Source organism: Bradysia coprophila (assembly GCF_014529535.1).
Source record: "Bradysia coprophila strain Holo2 chromosome X unlocalized genomic scaffold, BU_Bcop_v1 contig_185, whole genome shotgun sequence".
NCBI lineage: Eukaryota > Metazoa > Arthropoda > Insecta > Diptera > Sciaridae > Bradysia > Bradysia coprophila.
Window position 1 is genome coordinate 816904 of NW_023503305.1, and position 16197 is coordinate 833100.

Sequence of the window (16197 nt, forward strand, 5' to 3'; positions counted from 1 at the left end):
TTGGAAATTCGTCGAAAACTACTCGAGTTATCGTGGAATCAAGCGACCAGACAAAAATTCTCTTGAGAATATCTCTAAGATCACCCGTCCGTTATAACCCATCTTCGAACTTAACCTGAGGAATTTAATTCCCCGTCAAATAAAAAAAAAGTTTTTGGAAATCCGTCGAAAACTACTCGAGTTATCGTGGAATCAAGGGACGAGACAAAAATTCTTTTGGGAATATCTCTAAGAACACCCGACCGTAATAGCCCATCTTCGAACTTAACCTGAGGAATTTAATTCCCCGTCGATTAAAAAAAAGTTTTTGAAAATCCGTTGAAAATTACTCAAGTTGTCGTGTTATCAACGAATCATCAAAGTGTGACAAACATTTTCTGTATTTAAGGTTTTTGGTCATACATTCATGTATTTTCAATGATAGTAGTGATCATTGTGTGACAAACATTTTAGGGTGTTTATCATCCGTAAGACCCATGACTTTCAGTCAAGGGAATAATGTTATGTGGAGAACAGCATCTTTTCACGATCAGCAGTTTACCAAAATTTAAACTGCTCAGTTTTCTCAGAATGAAAACAAAATAAATTTGTTATTGAAAGCTAACAGTTTATTGATCGTTATTGCTGTCATACATTTTGAAAATGGATTCTGGTGAAACAATATTATCGAAATAAACCGAAAATACAGTATTTAACCCAAATGTATGTCTTTCAACAAAGATGCTTTAAATACTGTATTTTAGATTACTTTTGATTACGTCTTTTCACCATCACAATCGTTTTACAAAAATGTACGACCACGACGGTGTTAGCTTTCAATAAAAAATGATTGGTTTGTTGTAGCTGTTTGACCAACTCTGAGAAAACTGAGCATTTTACAATGACAAAAAACAGTTATTCTTATACCTGTAGCAGGTAACTTGGTCTCCAGGTAATCTAGAATAGCTTCTGCAGTTGCATCGTTTGTATGAGGCACTACAGCTGTGACAGCTGTTATAGAATAGCTGCTACAGTTGCATTTTTAGCCCCGTACGAAGTACTGGGGGCTTATAAGATTAATATGCCGTTTGTAACACGTCGAATTGGAAGCAGACAGTAAGGGCAAAGCATTTGGTTATGTTCATAGATGACGAATCCGCAATAAAAACAAGGCATCAGAACAGTCGGAGCGTTTGCTGCGACTTAGCCCCGTACAACCCGTAATCCTATTTCGTCCGCAACGATAATACGTCCGTAGCCCTAATAAGCCCTAATAAGCCCTTATAAACCCTAATACGTCTACAACCCTCTAATGCGTCTGTTACCAAAATGCAAGTCAAGTTGGGCATGGTCAAATTTACTGAAAGTGTTCATTTTTAAAATTGCGCATAGCGCAATTACGAAAGCCCGTACGAAGTACCTCTCAAATAAAACCAACAATTTACGACATTATTTTAGAAACCCAAAATTTTTTGCCAACTTTCCATTGGGTATTCAATTACCTCTCAAATGAAACAAAAACTAGCAAAATCGGTTGAGATTTACTCGATTTATGTGCAAAGAGCACTTAGGGCCGAGTAGCGGCCTTAGTGCAAGGGCCCAAATTTGAAACTTTTTTTGCCAACTTTCTATTGGGTATTCAATTACCTTCCATAAAAAACTAAAACTAGCAAAATCGGATGAGATTTACTCGATTTATGTATTCTGATGCCTTGTTTGTATGAGGCACTACAGCTGCGACAGCTATTCTAGATTACCTGGAGACAAAGTTACCTGCTACAGGTAAGATTTTCAACTCATCTTTGTCACACATTCGTGGACGTTATTCTACATGCCTACATGTTTAAAAGCAATGTACCCTTAGCGAAAAAATATTCGTTTTTTGATGATTTCAGTGAACTAAAATCTTTTTTGAAAAACACACAACGAAATGTGTTACTTTTAAAATAAAAATTTGGTTGGAATAACTTAAATAATCTACTTAACAATCTACAATGGTTTGTCCGAGTAGGATAAGTTATCATCCACAAAAAGGGTCCGATTAAGCTGATTTTGATCGAAAATCGTACCTTCTAGGCCAATGGTAACTTCACATCCTTTTCAAGATATTGATTTCTCGTCCCCCAAAATATTGGTTATTCAACATTTTTACCTCTCGTATTGATAAGCAATCTACACATGGCTAAATTGTAGCCTACATTTCGGGGCAAAATTATTATTATTTTCATGATAATTTCGAACCTACATCCTTTTTCGAAAAAGTACGATCATCGTTTGGTGTTAAAATATGTTAGGTTTCAGTAAAAATTTAAATGATTGTGGTGATGTAATCTCAGTACGAGAAAACTCAATATTTCACGAAAATTGACACATATTTTGAGTTTTCTCGGATTTAGGTCACATCACCACAAACATTTAAACTTTTGCTGAAAACTAACACATTTTAACACCAAACGATGGTCGCACTTTTTCGAAAAAGGATGCGAGCCCAAAATTATCATCAAAATAATAATAATATTGCCCAGAAATGTAGGCTACAATTTAGATTAGTGTAGATTCGTCTTAAGCGAGGTCTTAAGAGGCACCGGTACTTTGCCGAAAAGCATACATTAGGGCGATATTTAAATACAGGATTTTAGTTTGCTTTTGTTAATATCTTTCCATCAGAATCCTTTTTCAAAAATGTACGACCGCAATTCCGACAGCGAATGTGTTAGCTTTCAACAGAAAATAGATTTGGTTGCAGCAATTTGACCAGCTCTGAGAACAATGAGCAGTTTATGAAAATTTCACTGCGGTCGTACATTTTTCAAAAAGGATTCTGATGAAAAGATATTAACAAAAAATGAAAAACGAAACACCCAAATGTAGGCTACAATTTTAGCTAAGTGCCGGTGTCTCTTAAGCCTTGGTTACACAATTATATGACAAACTGCAGGTTGATCTGTAAATTTCCGGAAATATAAAAGAATTTTGCTTTTCCCATATTTTTCACCGCTACCAATTTGTTTTGCCTTTTTGAGGAAGGACAGAAATACTGAGGTCATCGCCAAAACTCCCAATAATAATACCTGTTTGGATAACTTGGACATTTTGAACTTGCTTCGAAGGGTTGGTTAACTGGTTTGATGTGAGTGTCTAACGTTTGCAAAATCTTCACGTAGAAGACAAAATGGAAATAGTATACTTTCGCTTAGTTGCCTAAAATCTACCGCCCAGAACAGATGCATTTAAAACTTCAACTTTACATGCAAGGAGACGAAATTACGAGAAATTGAAATTTTGCCCTATAATATGAAAAGACCTAACCATGGACTTAATTCCTAAAATTAGCATAAAAATTGCCAAGACCTTCACAGGTCCTTAATGGAAAGTAATTCCTAAGAGATGGACACATTTAAGAAATGACGCTTTTGAGTAAGGTAAGTGCAGAAGGCAAAAGTTAAAAAACAAATCAAAAAAGGTCATTTACTTTGTGTTAGCTTGAACTAATCATCTGATAGTATTTGCATAAGATGAGGAAAATTTACTGTTGTTTGCACTTGGGTAAATGATATTTGCAACGCTCAGATTTTACAGACGCTATTCTCAATTCGAAATCGTTGATTTTTGATTAGTAGGGGTCGAGGAATCGTAAGTATCGAGATCTCATAATCTTTTGCAAAAATAGACACGAAGAATCGTAACTCCCAAGAAATCAGATGAATTAATACTAAATTTGTTCGTGGTGCAGCTGGTGTGATGGCTGTTTAGCCCGCTGAGACAATTTCCGTGAAAATATTTGAGGAAAAGATGATATTTGACCAACTTTGAAGTACACGAGCCCACAAAGAATAAATTGAACCAAACGAAATGCTGGATCCGGCTGGACCTATCTTGAATCGGAAATTTTCACAATCGCTTACTGCAAGTCCTTCCCTAGGATCATATACCGTGATGCGGCGTCAACATGTATATATAAGAAACAAACAATCACTGTAACCCTTTCATTTAGACTTCCAGATGCAATAAAATTCAAAATTAAATTTCAAAACGAGTTTTATTAAAAAATATTTAACTGAAACTTACGACGCAGCCGCTTGTTGTTGCTGTTGCTGGATCAGAGCAATTTTCATATCAATAACGTCCACAACGGCATTCAGAACTTTGGACTTTTGCAGGCCTAGAACATCGATTTTATCCATTTGTTCTTGAACATAGTCGACCTTACGCTGAAAGTAATCCTTGGATGTTTCGAGATCCTGAAAATATGTTGGATATAAGTGAACATTTGCAACAGTTTAATGGTCCGATACTTTAATGGAATATGTTTCAAGGGCTAGGTTTTTATATAGTGCCTATAGTTCCACGACACTCTAATAATTTGACGTCATTTTGTTTAGTTTGGGCCTAGGTGGTACCGCAAACACCAAATTTCAAACTCAAAATCAGATGTATTTTGTACAGCCAGTGGCGTCAATGGCGGACTTTTTCGGGTGGACACTGCACTTAATGTGTAGCTGACATCCAATACAGTTTAGACAATAGGGACAAAAGCTGCGAAATTCTTTCGTTAGTGAAGCACACAATAAGAGCAGAACATGGCCCCTAAGGAGACAGTGATCTTTGCTTAATACGACACTGTTGTTGGAATATGAAAAGAGTTTGTTTTGTAATTCCAGCAATAGAATTGTTGGATCTCGAACAGTAGTTTCTGCTCGGTAATAGTTACAAATCCGAGTCGTCGTGGAAGTTAAAGACAAAATCGAATTAGCACTGATTTGTGTAAGAAAAATACTTTTCAAGTAGAATAAATACGATCGTTGAAAGGGCGACACGACCGAATTAAAGTGTTTCATTCTCCGCCCGAAAGTTCACAATTCTAAATATCTGACTGGTAGCCAGATCGTCGGTTGAAGATTCAACAAGAATGCTTAGAACGATATACTCATGCCATTAAGTGGAATGTATTGAGTAGGAAAATATTTGATGAACTGTGTGGCTCCAACTGTCAATGAACACTTTCATGAAAGTGCGCGTTTATCGGATTCATTCGGAGACAAGTACATCAGACTATAAAACAAAGCCGTAAAATGACAAACCTTTTCAGCATAATATCCTGTTCCCACGTCTATGATGAATGAATCCACCTGCTTCACAACGCCAGGAACATACATGCTGCCAGTTAGCGGCACCAAAATTTCTTTATCTTTCCAGCTCGGATTTATTTGCTCCAAGGCCTCTTTCGATCCGGCAAACTTTGTTTTGGCCATCTTGAGGGTTTGCAGCGATTCTTGAAAAACATTCAATTCCTAAAATGGTAAAATCACAGTCAGCTGAATGTTTTGTCACACCCACATCAGTTGGGAAATGCTAGCCAGACGGAATTGTGTGCAATTGCGGGTTAAATGTGGACACAAATGTATGAGTTTACGGTGGCATGCATTTGGATTTAAGCGAACAAGGAGCAGAACATGTTTCTCCGTAAGATTAAATTAGTTTTGCGGCACATATTTTGCATCCTAGTCGACAAGTGATATTGAATGGATCACAATTTGTTCAAAGTTTTATGTTCAAACTAACCGATTCGAATTCCATTTTTAGTTGTTGGAGTTGTTGAATACTCAATTTAGTTAAATCAATTTGTTCCATTTTGTAGTTTTAAGTAATTCGCTCACAAAAATCCAATATTCCAAATAAGTTTTGAGGAAACAAATGTCAATTTGTTCACCAGAGGTAGAGAGTACAGCTAATATATAAAAAAAACACATCAAACGCATGGCGTAATTTAATCGGTTTGTAGAAATGAATTAGTGCTATTTAAACCGCAAAAAAGGCGGGAAATTTAAACAAAAAAATCTACGATATCTGCGATATGAGTTAAACATGAGAGGTGACATGGTGGCCATGTCATTTTTAAACATTAGAATCAGCGTTAGCAGACCCAGTGATGCAGCGATCCGACGAACAACAGAGTACCAGCGTTACAAAAGTACCACTCTTTTAGTTCCACTTTTTTTTGTAAAAGGGAAAAAGTGGAACTATTGTAACACTGCATATATACAGCGTTACACTAGTTCCACTTGTAGAAGGAAAGTGGAACTAAAAAAGTGAAACTATTGTAACGCTGCATATATGCGGCGTTTACGAAAAAAGTGGAACTAAAAGAGTGGTACTATTGTAAAGCTGGTCAACACAGTACTAATTTTCTCCACAATCTATTCACATACTCCTTCCACAGTCTAAAGGACCGTCTATGTATATTAACCGAGTGAAGAGATATGGCGGAGTGAGTCTCTCAATTGATTTATGTCTTGTGACTCTTAACCTGTCACATACGGCTATTCATCTGTTATCGATAACAACGACAAAGATAATGACAAGCTCTAGGTAATGTGGTTATTTATATAGTAAAATGCACGTTACAAAATTGAAGTAGAAGATTTGAAATCAACCGGTTGAAATACTTTGACTGATAGAAGTAATAGATCCGATAATAATACTGGTCAAATGCTGGCGTGGTGTAATCTGTCACACCATACAAATTGATTGAATGCCAGATTCACCTCTAAGGGGCGACTCTGGAAAGGCTGTATACTTCAAAGTATACGGCCTTGGAATCTGGCACAGTCATGACTTTTTGTTTGTTACATGTAGTAAAGGGGCGCATACTATGATCGCGTGTGCCAGACTCCCCAATGCCTTCCGATTGTAGGAGAGAAATTCCCTTTTCGTATCTACACTTCGACACCTTCATCTCATCCTTTAATCCTAGGTTTTTTCAGAACCTTTGAGACCTTTGCGATTACAGTTGATTGTGATATTTATGAATGCCCTAAACGTTTGAACAATGGCAAAAATCGTTTCAAGTAGCTTGCGGTAATTCGTAGCGCGACTTTGATGCGGTAAAAAAACTGCGCGATACAATCATGTAGCATGCGGTATGATAAATGTCTTCCTTTTGCTGTCAAATCGTATTATTGTCAAGTTTGGTGTCTTTTCAGAACATCAAAATATAAGACAAAAATTGTGATTGTTCGCACATTGTTATGGCACTAGTGCTCCGTAAATCATTGACATCACTGAATCCAGTAAAATTCAATCGATTTATCACAATGTCAGCTCAGTTACGTGCCGAAAAGGCACTCGAAGAACTAAAGAATAAAAATCCGTACTACGAAAAGTATGCCTCCAAGATCTCAACGTTACAGCAATCGGCACCCGAAGAGTTCCTCAGTCGAGTGGATCAAATTGAGAAGGCAGCAGCTAAGCCAAAACCGGAGTCGAAACCAAGGTACTTTGCCACAATTGAACTGTACATTGAGTCGGGAAAATCATAATTTCGTTTTGAAGAGATTACTCTGAGCTTCTCAATCCAAAACCAGCAACCGCAGCCCAATCATTGACCGGTGAGACCGAGAAGAAATTGTCGGACATCATGAAAGTTGAGTTGCTCGATGGTAAAAGCATTGACGAAATAAAACACATTTGGTTGGAGTATCACAAGCAGAAGGAAGTTCTCGTCGCTACCATACCAACGAATGTCTTTGAAACACAGATGAAACGAGGTAGAAGTTATCCCATTTTCATATTTCCGTTGCCAAGGAGCGAAGGATTCGAGTTCTTTCTGGCACAATTCGCTCAAAATACGGTACACTTCACGCCACTGCTTTGCTACCAGGTTCGTATTCTATATTTTCGATTACCATTTCGATTTCGATAACAATCCCATTCCCAGGTTCACAAAGAAAATGCCCCAGAATGCTTGAACATGGTTCATTACACCGAATTCGCTGACCAGGGAATCATACTGATGCGTGGCGAATTCGACAAAAACGTTATAAATCCGCAGGAAGCACAATGTCTTATCAATCAATTGCAACTGTACTACTCGCAGGACAATGCATCGAAATTACAGTTGCTGGAAAAGTTTACCAAAGATCCGGCTAATTTTAAACACATGGACGTTATCAAGGAGCTGGAAAATATTACGCTATAGTGAGACAGATCGTAGGTCGTCCGGTGGTGCAATTATTGTCATAATTTGAAAATTGTCGAAACAATACATTGTTTGAGGTAGCTTCACTGTCGTGTTATTTCAATGTGCGTCCTAAACATTTATGGCATTTCCTTCCATGATCTCCGTTCATAGTTTGTCATTCAGATACTGTTTTAGTATGTTGGGACATATGCCCGACTATCGCTGAATTGACTATTTAGATTAAGTTCGAAACACAAGATCGGATTGCAATGGAGGTCACAGCATAATTTTCGATCCATCATCGCGAAATTAGTGGTCCGTTTTCAGGTGTAGAAAAACTTGAATTTCCTTTATCAAAAAGTCTTAGGCTCTAATAGAAGTACTAGATACGAAAATCGCTGCTAACACCAAACAATCTAGGACAACAAGACATTCTCTCATACCCGTACATAACCTGCCCTACAACGTATAAAAAATTTAGTACAAGAGAGGAGCAAGATTTTGAGAGAAATTCTCGACACAAAATCGTGAATCTCTTTTGCAGTGCAAAATTTACACTAAGTTTTTATGTGTTGGGATGTGCAATTTCTTTCCACTGTTGTTTCCATTGATGATACGTGAAGAGCGAAAACGGAGTGAAGTGAAGTGCGGATCGCAGTCAACTTAGAAAAAGTTCTCAGTTTTCATTCCATTTTGCTCTCTCAAATGAGCATATCAGAAATTGTTCAATGTTATCAATTTTGTTGCTGTCTCTTTGTGAGAATATCCAATTTTCTCTTCCTTTTCTTCCCTGTATCCTTAATTGATTTTTGATAGTACTGCCAATGATTAAATTTGAGAGACGGGAACCATGACACATTTTTTGATAGTTTAAAAGTTAGTTGAAATGCTACATAGCATGGCGACAATGACAAGAAAAACCACTACAAAGTCCATCCATTTCGATTTGAATAAAAAATTTCTTCGATTTCACATTCAAATTTTTCAGGTTCTTTTGCAGCGTTGTAGCGCATAATAGAGTAGTACATAGATGATCACATAGGTGGCAGTATATTCTAAACCGCATCTGATAGAGCTGTCATAAAGTGAAATGCCATTTGTTTTGTTTTGAAATTTAGTTAAATAACCTACCATCAACATCCAGTGCGAACGCTTCTCAGTTACCTTTAAATTATAGAGAACCCCATTCGAAAGCAACTCAAATATGTCGGACGCCGCAAACACAGACAAACTTGGTTCAATGGAACAGGAAGCTATCAAGCGCAAAGAACGTTTACAGGCGTTAAAACGAAAAGCCACTTCGGATAAGGATTCAGCGGACAGTGAAGCGAAAAAGTAAGTTTCATCTCACAATCGCATTCGATTTGTACATTAAATGACCATCGGTTTCAGACCGATATTCCGAAGCTATAAACCAGAAGACGAAACAATACTGGAAAATGCAATCGTCCCAGCGACCGTCACCGAAAGCATTGAAGACGAAGTGCAAGATCAGTTGGACATGTTGAAAACACCGATCGTCATCGAAGACATTGATATTGTGAATTTGGCTCCACGGAAACCGGATTGGGATCTGAAGCGTGATGTGTCGAAGAAATTGGAAAAATTGGAGAAACAAACGCAACGGGCTATCGCCGAACTGATACGCGAACGGTTAAAGAAGAACCAGAGTAACATGTTAGAAATGGTGAATATGGCCACAGTCGAAATGGAAAAGTAGTTAAAATACAGACAAACGCAGAAAAATCGAAATTCGAGATCTTTATTTTATCACAGATCATTATTCACTGAATATTCAGCCATCGATTTGATTCTCGATTCGGTCTTAGTAGCGTGATGACGTCTTACTCAAGTTACTGTCGCAGGTCACCTGCACCAAGCGATTGTTGAGTTCAGCGATTTCTGTTTAGAATAGAGACACAGATTTTGTTAGTCTTTGATGAACACCGGCTTGCAGCACGCAATACAGGATTTGTACAAAAATGGTGGGTTAGTGAGTTGGATAGGTCTCGGTGCTCTGAGTACGAACACGTAATACGTGTCACGCATCCGTTGGTCCCAATGACGTATGTGATTCCGCTGTAGCCGATTCACAAAAAAATTTATTTTAAAAGTGACGGGAACAGGACAGCTTCTGGAGCAACAGATATCTAGGATGAGTTCAAATAATGACCCCAAAGGTAAGTACAATACCGAAGAAAGACAAAAGCTACTCATTCATTTCTATATCTTCGATGTGGTACTAACGATAAGTAGTGAAGACCGATGGAGTGGTTATTTCAACTCACGGCACCCTAGATACCTGCTGTACAAACTGTCCTGTTCAGATTCCCTTAAAAAAAATTGTGAAACGGCTGCAGTGGAACCACAGACACCAATAGATGCGTGTTTCGTACTCAGGACACCGAAACCTATCCTATACAAACACACGATACGTAAGAACGGTGGTCCAGCTAAGGTAGTATCACACAACGTGTGCTTGGTATTGACGACATTCCTTCACTTACTTTTACTGTATTTCTGTTCCAATTCGTCCGTACCAACACGCAGCTCTTCAAGCCGTTTCGAAACGTCTTTCTGATTGTCGGCATTCATGAAAACATCCTTGAGTTTGTTTCGCAGCGATTCATTTTCTTGTTCCAGCATCTTGACCGCCTTTTCCTGCTGCAATGCAATGTCCGTACGCATTTCCACTTTCTTCTTCAGCTGATTCAACTCTTTCACTTGAATGGCAATGATGCTGTTGGCACGTGAAATTTCCTCGGTGGTCAATTGCAGGGCATTTTGTTTGGTTTGTCGATTTTTTCGTTCGGCTTCCAATTCGACCGTCAGTTCACTCTGTGTGGGCGATTTTGTTGAATTATTGGAATTGTTGATCTGATTAGTGTGTAAAATCGTCTTACGATCTGTTTCTCAAAATGTTGCAGTTTTTCTTCAAGAGATTGAGTCCGTTTACGCGCTTCATTCAGCATGTGGTCGTGCTTTCGATCGCTGTTTTTGGCCATTAACTCATTGTTCTGCAATTTGTCGTACTGTTCGTTTAAGGACTTCTTCAGGTCCTTTATGACATCCTTCAGACGGTACACTTCTTCGTCAAGTTCTTTATTCCTTTCGATTTCTTTGCTAAAATGAGAAAAATTGTTCTTTCGTTTAACTTAACGAAACATAGTAAATTTACGCCACTCACTTAAATCTCTCAGTCATCTGAACTGTTTCCACTCTCATGAATTCATTATTTGCCTGCAATGCTTGAATCGACGCGTTCAATTTGGCCACAACCGCATCTTTGGATTCCATCTTCATCTTTGATTCCTCGTGCATTTTTTTCAGATTCTGAGAATACAAATAGAAAATTGATGAAACCGACAGAACATTGGACGTATGGTTCCACAAATACGGATGTTACCTCTTCCTGTCTGACAGCGTTCGCTTCCAATTTGGCTATTTGCTGATCCCGATGATGCAATGCATTTTCTAAACGATCGACCTGCTCCAATAGAGATTCGTTTTGTTGCTGGAATTTGTCTATCGATTGATTGATGTGAAACATTATGACGCTTTGCGGTGCGTCCTGAATGGGAAGGTACAGAAAGACTAAATTGCGTAGCGATCGTTCCTCGTAGAACTGAAGGTTGTGCTGATTATGATCTCGGGAAATGGCCAAGTTCCTAGAGAAACGAATGATTATTTTTCCCATGTAAGACACAGTGCGCTGCAAGTTTGACTTACAGTTCTTCCTTCTTGCAGGCATCCAATATTTTCGATAGATGCGTAACGAATTCGTCGAATGAAACATGTAACGATTGCTCCACTTTTAAATGTTCAAACAGTGGCATGTCAATTGTACAAATGAAAATCTTGGATTGATCATTCGGATCAGATATACGAATTTGCTGAAAATTAGTCGTGATAAATTCACTGAATTCTAACTTTTGCTGGTTGTGCAACAATCTATTTGTGACCGTTGTGTTCAAAAAACTTTCTTCTGCGCAGATTAATTTACTGTTTGAGCTCAACAAGGTTTATCGTCAACGAAGCGGTTTCGTTTACCGGTGTGAAAAACAAGCAACACAACGATCACAAAGAGGACTCATCGGACCTCTCTACGATTCAGTTCTTACCAGTAAGTGTCTGCTCAAAATTCGGTCGACAGTTACATTGTACATTTTTCGTGACTTGATGCCAAAGTGGTCAATGTTTATCGAAAACACGTTGGTGGGATATATGGTACCAATGGCCTTACGATATTGTGGGTCAACAAACAACGAATCCGACATTATTGAAGAATCTGTGACCGTTTTCCGTGTAAATTCGATTATTTAATAAAATCGTTCGTTGTCATTGACCGGTTTGTATTTTCTAAAAGAATGTTTGGTATTGTACTAGATCATTATTGAAGAAAAAAAATCAACGAAAATCTGAATTCATCGTTGAATATCTGGTTTTTGTTTATTCTAGGCACCACCTGCGAACATATGTGGATTTAACCAAGGCTGTAAACTTTGTGGAGGTCAAGCAGATACATACATGAGTGACACACCACGTTTCATGACAAAAAAATTACAAATTCATTTTCAGTTAATTTGTTTGTATGGAAAAGGTGTGTTGTTCCCACGTATCTAATAAAATAACGACTGCATGACCTCCCCAAAGTTTACAGCCTTGGACTTAACGCATATGGGTCTTCAATTTACCAAGGTTCTGAAATAACAGGTTAAGACAGCCAAGGTTCTGAAAGAACAGGTTAAGACAACCCTGAGTTGACCACGAAGGCGGTGACACACAATTGCGTCAACGGCTGCGAAGTTTATATGTAAAATGGAACTTAACAAAAACAAAATTCTGAATTTTCTAGAAAAATATTTTCTTCAAGTTGATTTCTCCCACTATCTATCTGTTTATAAAATTTGGTGTCACCCGCCTTCGTGGTTGTCTTAATCTGTTCTTTCAGAACTTTGAAGACAGCCACGAAGGCTGGTGACACCAAAATTGATAAACGCACTCAGTACAGATTGTGTGTGAAATCAACTCAAAGAAAATGTTATTTAGGAAAATTCGGAATTTTGTTTTTCCTAAGTTGCCCTTTTCATATAAATTTCGTAGCCACTGAACTGATCATGTAATAGTACATTACTGTACCAGTGAAGTAATTTGATATCTCGTATCCAGATGAGTAAAAGTATCCGAGGGCTTCAGCCCGAGATACTTTTACTCATCGTGATACGAGATATCAAATTATTTCACGTGTAAAGTATGGCGTTTTACTTTACGAGCGAGGGAAAGGGTCTTCACTAGTGAGGGAAAGGCCACATTACCTCACTAGTAAAGTAAAGGTTTTTGTTGATCTTTTCCTTCGAATTGTTTGATGATGTAGCGGAACGTTGATTTAATGAAATTAGTTCGCTGTAAAACCGAAAGGTTCAATCTTGATAATTGACTCGCATTGCTATGTTAAGCTTACTGAATTATTTTGATTATAATAAATTTCTTTGAATTGACTTCGTAGCCACTGATGGTGTGTGGTAAGTTCACCTCAAATGAGCCTCAAAGTAAGTTTTTACTGTATCGAGGATTTTATTGGTTTCTAGTTTCTAGGATATTTGTCCCATCACAAAAAATAGCGACTTTCTCATCATATTCCACACGTATGTAACGGGTGAGTGCATAGAAAACGATGTGGAACGAATAAATATCCGGAATGTTGAGCACGTAAAAACTTTATTTGAGTTAAGTTTATGTGGACGCTGGGATCCGTTGATGATTTACATTATCTTTGGTTGCCAGCATTCAATATTTTTACCACTTTAGCAACCGACCGTTAGAGTATACATAGGAGTGTAAATGTTAAAATATAGGCCAATTTCATGTCTATACTTCTATACTTTTGATTTTCGTTTAAAAAACGAACATCACCGTCACTTCAATACAAGATCTAAATAATTAGCAATAATTCTATTTATGTTTACGAATGCTCTGTTTACTCTTTAAACAATAAAAAAGAGACGTGGTTTAGCTAAACGGAACGTAAACGGCGTAAGACGAAATCAAGCATAAGTGTGGCCTCACAGTCATATATCATCCGTTTTCATTCCGTTTTGCCTCCGTGTACGTGACAGTTATCACGTGCCCAATTGTATGAAATGCCAACTGTCATACACACGGAGGCAAAACGGAATGAAAACGGATGACTGTGAATTCAGACGATTCTGACTAACCGTCGAACAACAGAACATCTTGCAGATTTTTCAAATCCAATTGAATCTATTACATTTTCAAGCGCCATCTAGCACAAAATGAAAAATAACGAAACGAACGAAAGAATGATTTTGCGGTTGTCATTTGACATTATCCTTTGGATTGATCATTCGGATCAGATATAGGAAAATGGAAATTAGAAACTAAGGGTAAAATCTATTACAATTTAGTACTTTTCTTCATCAAAAGTCTGCTGTCACTGAATTATTTTTTCATGAACAAACTTCACTGCAATGACATTTCATGGGAATGAACGACTGTGATGTTGTTACACAAAAAAATAGTACAGTGAGAATGAAGTACTATAAAAAAATGTGACGCCTCTACAGGCCAACCGACTAGGCGAATACGAATTTGCTGAAAATTAGTCGTGATAAATTCACTGAATTCTAACTTTTGCTGGTTGTGCAACAATCTATTTGTGACCGTTGTGTTCAAAAAACTTTCTTCTGCGCAGATTAATTTACTGTTTGAGCTCAACAAGGTTTATCGTCAACGAAGCGGTTTCGTTTACCGGTGTGAAAAACAAGCAACACAACGATCACAAAGAGGACTCATCGGACCTCTCTACGATTCAGTTCTTACCAGTAAGTGTCTGCTCAAAATTCGGTCGACAGTTACATTGTACATTTTTCGTGACTTGATGCCAAAGTGGTCAATGTTTATCGAAAACACGTTGGTGGGATATATGGTACCAATGGCCTTACGATATTGTGGGTCAACAAACAACGAATCCGACATTATTGAAGAATCTGTGACCGTTTTCCGTGTAAATTCGATTATTTAATAAAATCGTTCGTTGTCATTGACCGGTTTGTATTTTCTAAAAGAATGTTTGGTATTGTACTAGATCATTATTGAAGAAAAAAAATCAACGAAAATCTGAATTCATCGTTGAATATCTGGTTTTTGTTTATTCTAGGCACCACCTGCGAACATATGTGGATTTAACCAAGGCTGTAAACTTTGTGGAGGTCAAGCAGATACATACATGAGTGACACACCACGTTTCATGACAAAAAAATTACAAATTCATTTTCAGTTAATTTGTTTGTATGGAAAAGGTGTGTTGTTCCCACGTATCTAATAAAATAACGACTGCATGACCTCCCCAAAGTTTACAGCCTTGGACTTAACGCATATGGGTCTTCAATTTACCAAGGTTCTGAAATAACAGGTTAAGACAGCCAAGGTTCTGAAAGAACAGGTTAAGACAACCCTGAGTTGACCACGAAGGCGGTGACACACAATTGCGTCAACGGCTGCGAAGTTTATATGTAAAATGGAACTTAACAAAAACAAAATTCTGAATTTTCTAGAAAAATATTTTCTTCAAGTTCATTTCTCCCACTATCTGTTTATAAAATTTGGTGTCACCCGCCTTCGTGGTTGTCTTAATCTGTTCTTTCAGAACTTTGAAGACAGCCACGAAGCCGGGTGACACCAAAATTGATAAACGCACTCAGTACAGATTGTGTGTGAAATCAACTCAAAGAAAATGTTATTTAGGAAAATTCGGAATTTTGTTTTTCTTAAGTTGCCCTTTTCATATAAATTTCGTAGCCACTGAACTGATCATGTAATAGTACATTACTGTACCAGTGAAGTAATTTGATATCTCGTATCCAGATGAGTAAAAGTATCCGAGGGCTTCAGCCCGAGATACTTTTACTCATCGTGATACGAGATATCAAATTATTTCACGTGTAAAGTATGGCGTTTTACTTTACGAGCGAGGGAAAGGGTCTTCACTAGTGAGGGAAAGGCCACATTACCTCACTAGTAAAGTAAAGGTTTTTGTTGATCTTTTCCTTCGAATTGTTTGATGATGTAGCGGAACGTTGATTTAATGAAATTAGTTCGCTGTAAAACCGAAAGGTTCAATCTTGATAATTGACTCGCATTGCTATGTTAAGCTTACTGAATTATTTTGATTATAATAAATTTCTTTGAATTGACTTCGTAGCCACTGATGGTGTGTGGTAAGTTCACCTCAAATGAGC

The 16197-nt window shown here is 37.7% G+C and overlaps 4 protein-coding genes across 5 annotated transcripts; 2 read left to right on the forward strand and 2 right to left on the reverse strand.

The window, feature by feature from the left end:
* Positions 1-3999: 3999 nt before the first annotated feature.
* LOC119068490 (probable prefoldin subunit 5) lies at positions 4000-5719 on the reverse strand. The gene is made up of 3 exons (XM_037172102.1): positions 5542-5719; positions 5061-5270; positions 4000-4220 (listed from the first exon to the last, which is right to left on the reverse strand). Exons 1-3 carry the CDS (start codon positions 5608-5610, stop codon positions 4044-4046), a joined length of 456 nt encoding a protein of 151 aa, XP_037027997.1. The 5' UTR covers positions 5611-5719; the 3' UTR covers positions 4000-4043.
* Positions 5720-6906: 1187 nt separating this feature from the next.
* LOC119068485 (ATP synthase mitochondrial F1 complex assembly factor 1) lies at positions 6907-8041 on the forward strand. The gene is made up of 3 exons (XM_037172095.1): positions 6907-7252; positions 7312-7639; positions 7697-8041. Exons 1-3 carry the CDS (start codon positions 7008-7010, stop codon positions 7955-7957), a joined length of 834 nt encoding a protein of 277 aa, XP_037027990.1. The 5' UTR covers positions 6907-7007; the 3' UTR covers positions 7958-8041.
* A 970-nt stretch (positions 8042-9011) lies between these two features.
* On the forward strand, positions 9012-9691 carry LOC119068489 (coiled-coil domain-containing protein 12). The gene is made up of 2 exons (XM_037172101.1): positions 9012-9274; positions 9332-9691. The coding sequence occupies exons 1-2, from the start codon at positions 9144-9146 to the stop codon at positions 9657-9659; spliced, it is 459 nt and encodes a 152-aa protein (XP_037027996.1). The 5' UTR covers positions 9012-9143; the 3' UTR covers positions 9660-9691.
* On the reverse strand, positions 9686-15032 carry LOC119068475 (spindle assembly abnormal protein 6 homolog). 2 transcript variants are annotated; one of them, XM_037172084.1, is made up of 7 exons: positions 12061-12320; positions 11669-11832; positions 11346-11607; positions 11127-11272; positions 10843-11062; positions 10447-10777; positions 9686-9841 (listed from the first exon to the last, which is right to left on the reverse strand). In XM_037172084.1, exons 1-7 carry the CDS (start codon positions 12214-12216, stop codon positions 9765-9767), a joined length of 1356 nt encoding a protein of 451 aa, XP_037027979.1. In that variant the 5' UTR covers positions 12217-12320; the 3' UTR covers positions 9686-9764. The 2 variants fall into 2 exon arrangements, with proteins under 2 accessions (XP_037027979.1, XP_037027981.1); XM_037172086.1 differs by lacking the exon at positions 12061-12320 and adding an exon at positions 14780-15032 and having other exon boundaries at positions 9692-9841.
* Positions 15033-16197: the final 1165 nt, after the last annotated feature.

Excerpts from the sequence above, each read along its gene's own strand:
- LOC119068485 (XM_037172095.1), top strand. The coding sequence starts at position 7,008 with ATGGCACTAGTGCTCCGTAAATCATTGACATCACTGAATCCAGTAAAA. Across the intron at positions 7,253-7,311 it reads AAACCGGAGTCGAAACCAAG|AGATTACTCTGAGCTTCTCA; the intron begins GTACTTTGCCAC and ends TTCGTTTTGAAG. Across the intron at positions 7,640-7,696 it reads CGCCACTGCTTTGCTACCAG|GTTCACAAAGAAAATGCCCC; the intron begins GTTCGTATTCTA and ends TCCCATTCCCAG.
- LOC119068489 (XM_037172101.1), top strand. The coding sequence starts at position 9,144 with ATGTCGGACGCCGCAAACACAGACAAACTTGGTTCAATGGAACAGGAA. Across the intron at positions 9,275-9,331 it reads GCGGACAGTGAAGCGAAAAA|ACCGATATTCCGAAGCTATA; the intron begins GTAAGTTTCATC and ends CATCGGTTTCAG.
- LOC119068475 (XM_037172084.1), bottom strand. The coding sequence starts at position 12,216 with ATGTCGGATTCGTTGTTTGTTGACCCACAATATCGTAAGGCCATTGGT. Across the intron at positions 10,778-10,842 it reads AACATTTTGAGAAACAGATC|AGTGAACTGACGGTCGAATT; the intron begins GTAAGACGATTT and ends TCGCCCACACAG. Across the intron at positions 9,842-10,446 it reads GGAACAGAAATACAGTAAAA|AAATCGCTGAACTCAACAAT; the intron begins GTAAGTGAAGGA and ends TATTCTAAACAG.
- LOC119068490 (XM_037172102.1), bottom strand. The coding sequence starts at position 5,610 with ATGGAACAAATTGATTTAACTAAATTGAGTATTCAACAACTCCAACAA. Across the intron at positions 5,271-5,541 it reads TAAAAATGGAATTCGAATCG|GAATTGAATGTTTTTCAAGA; the intron begins GTTAGTTTGAAC and ends TTACCATTTTAG. Across the intron at positions 4,221-5,060 it reads CAGGATATTATGCTGAAAAG|GATCTCGAAACATCCAAGGA; the intron begins GTTTGTCATTTT and ends ACATATTTTCAG.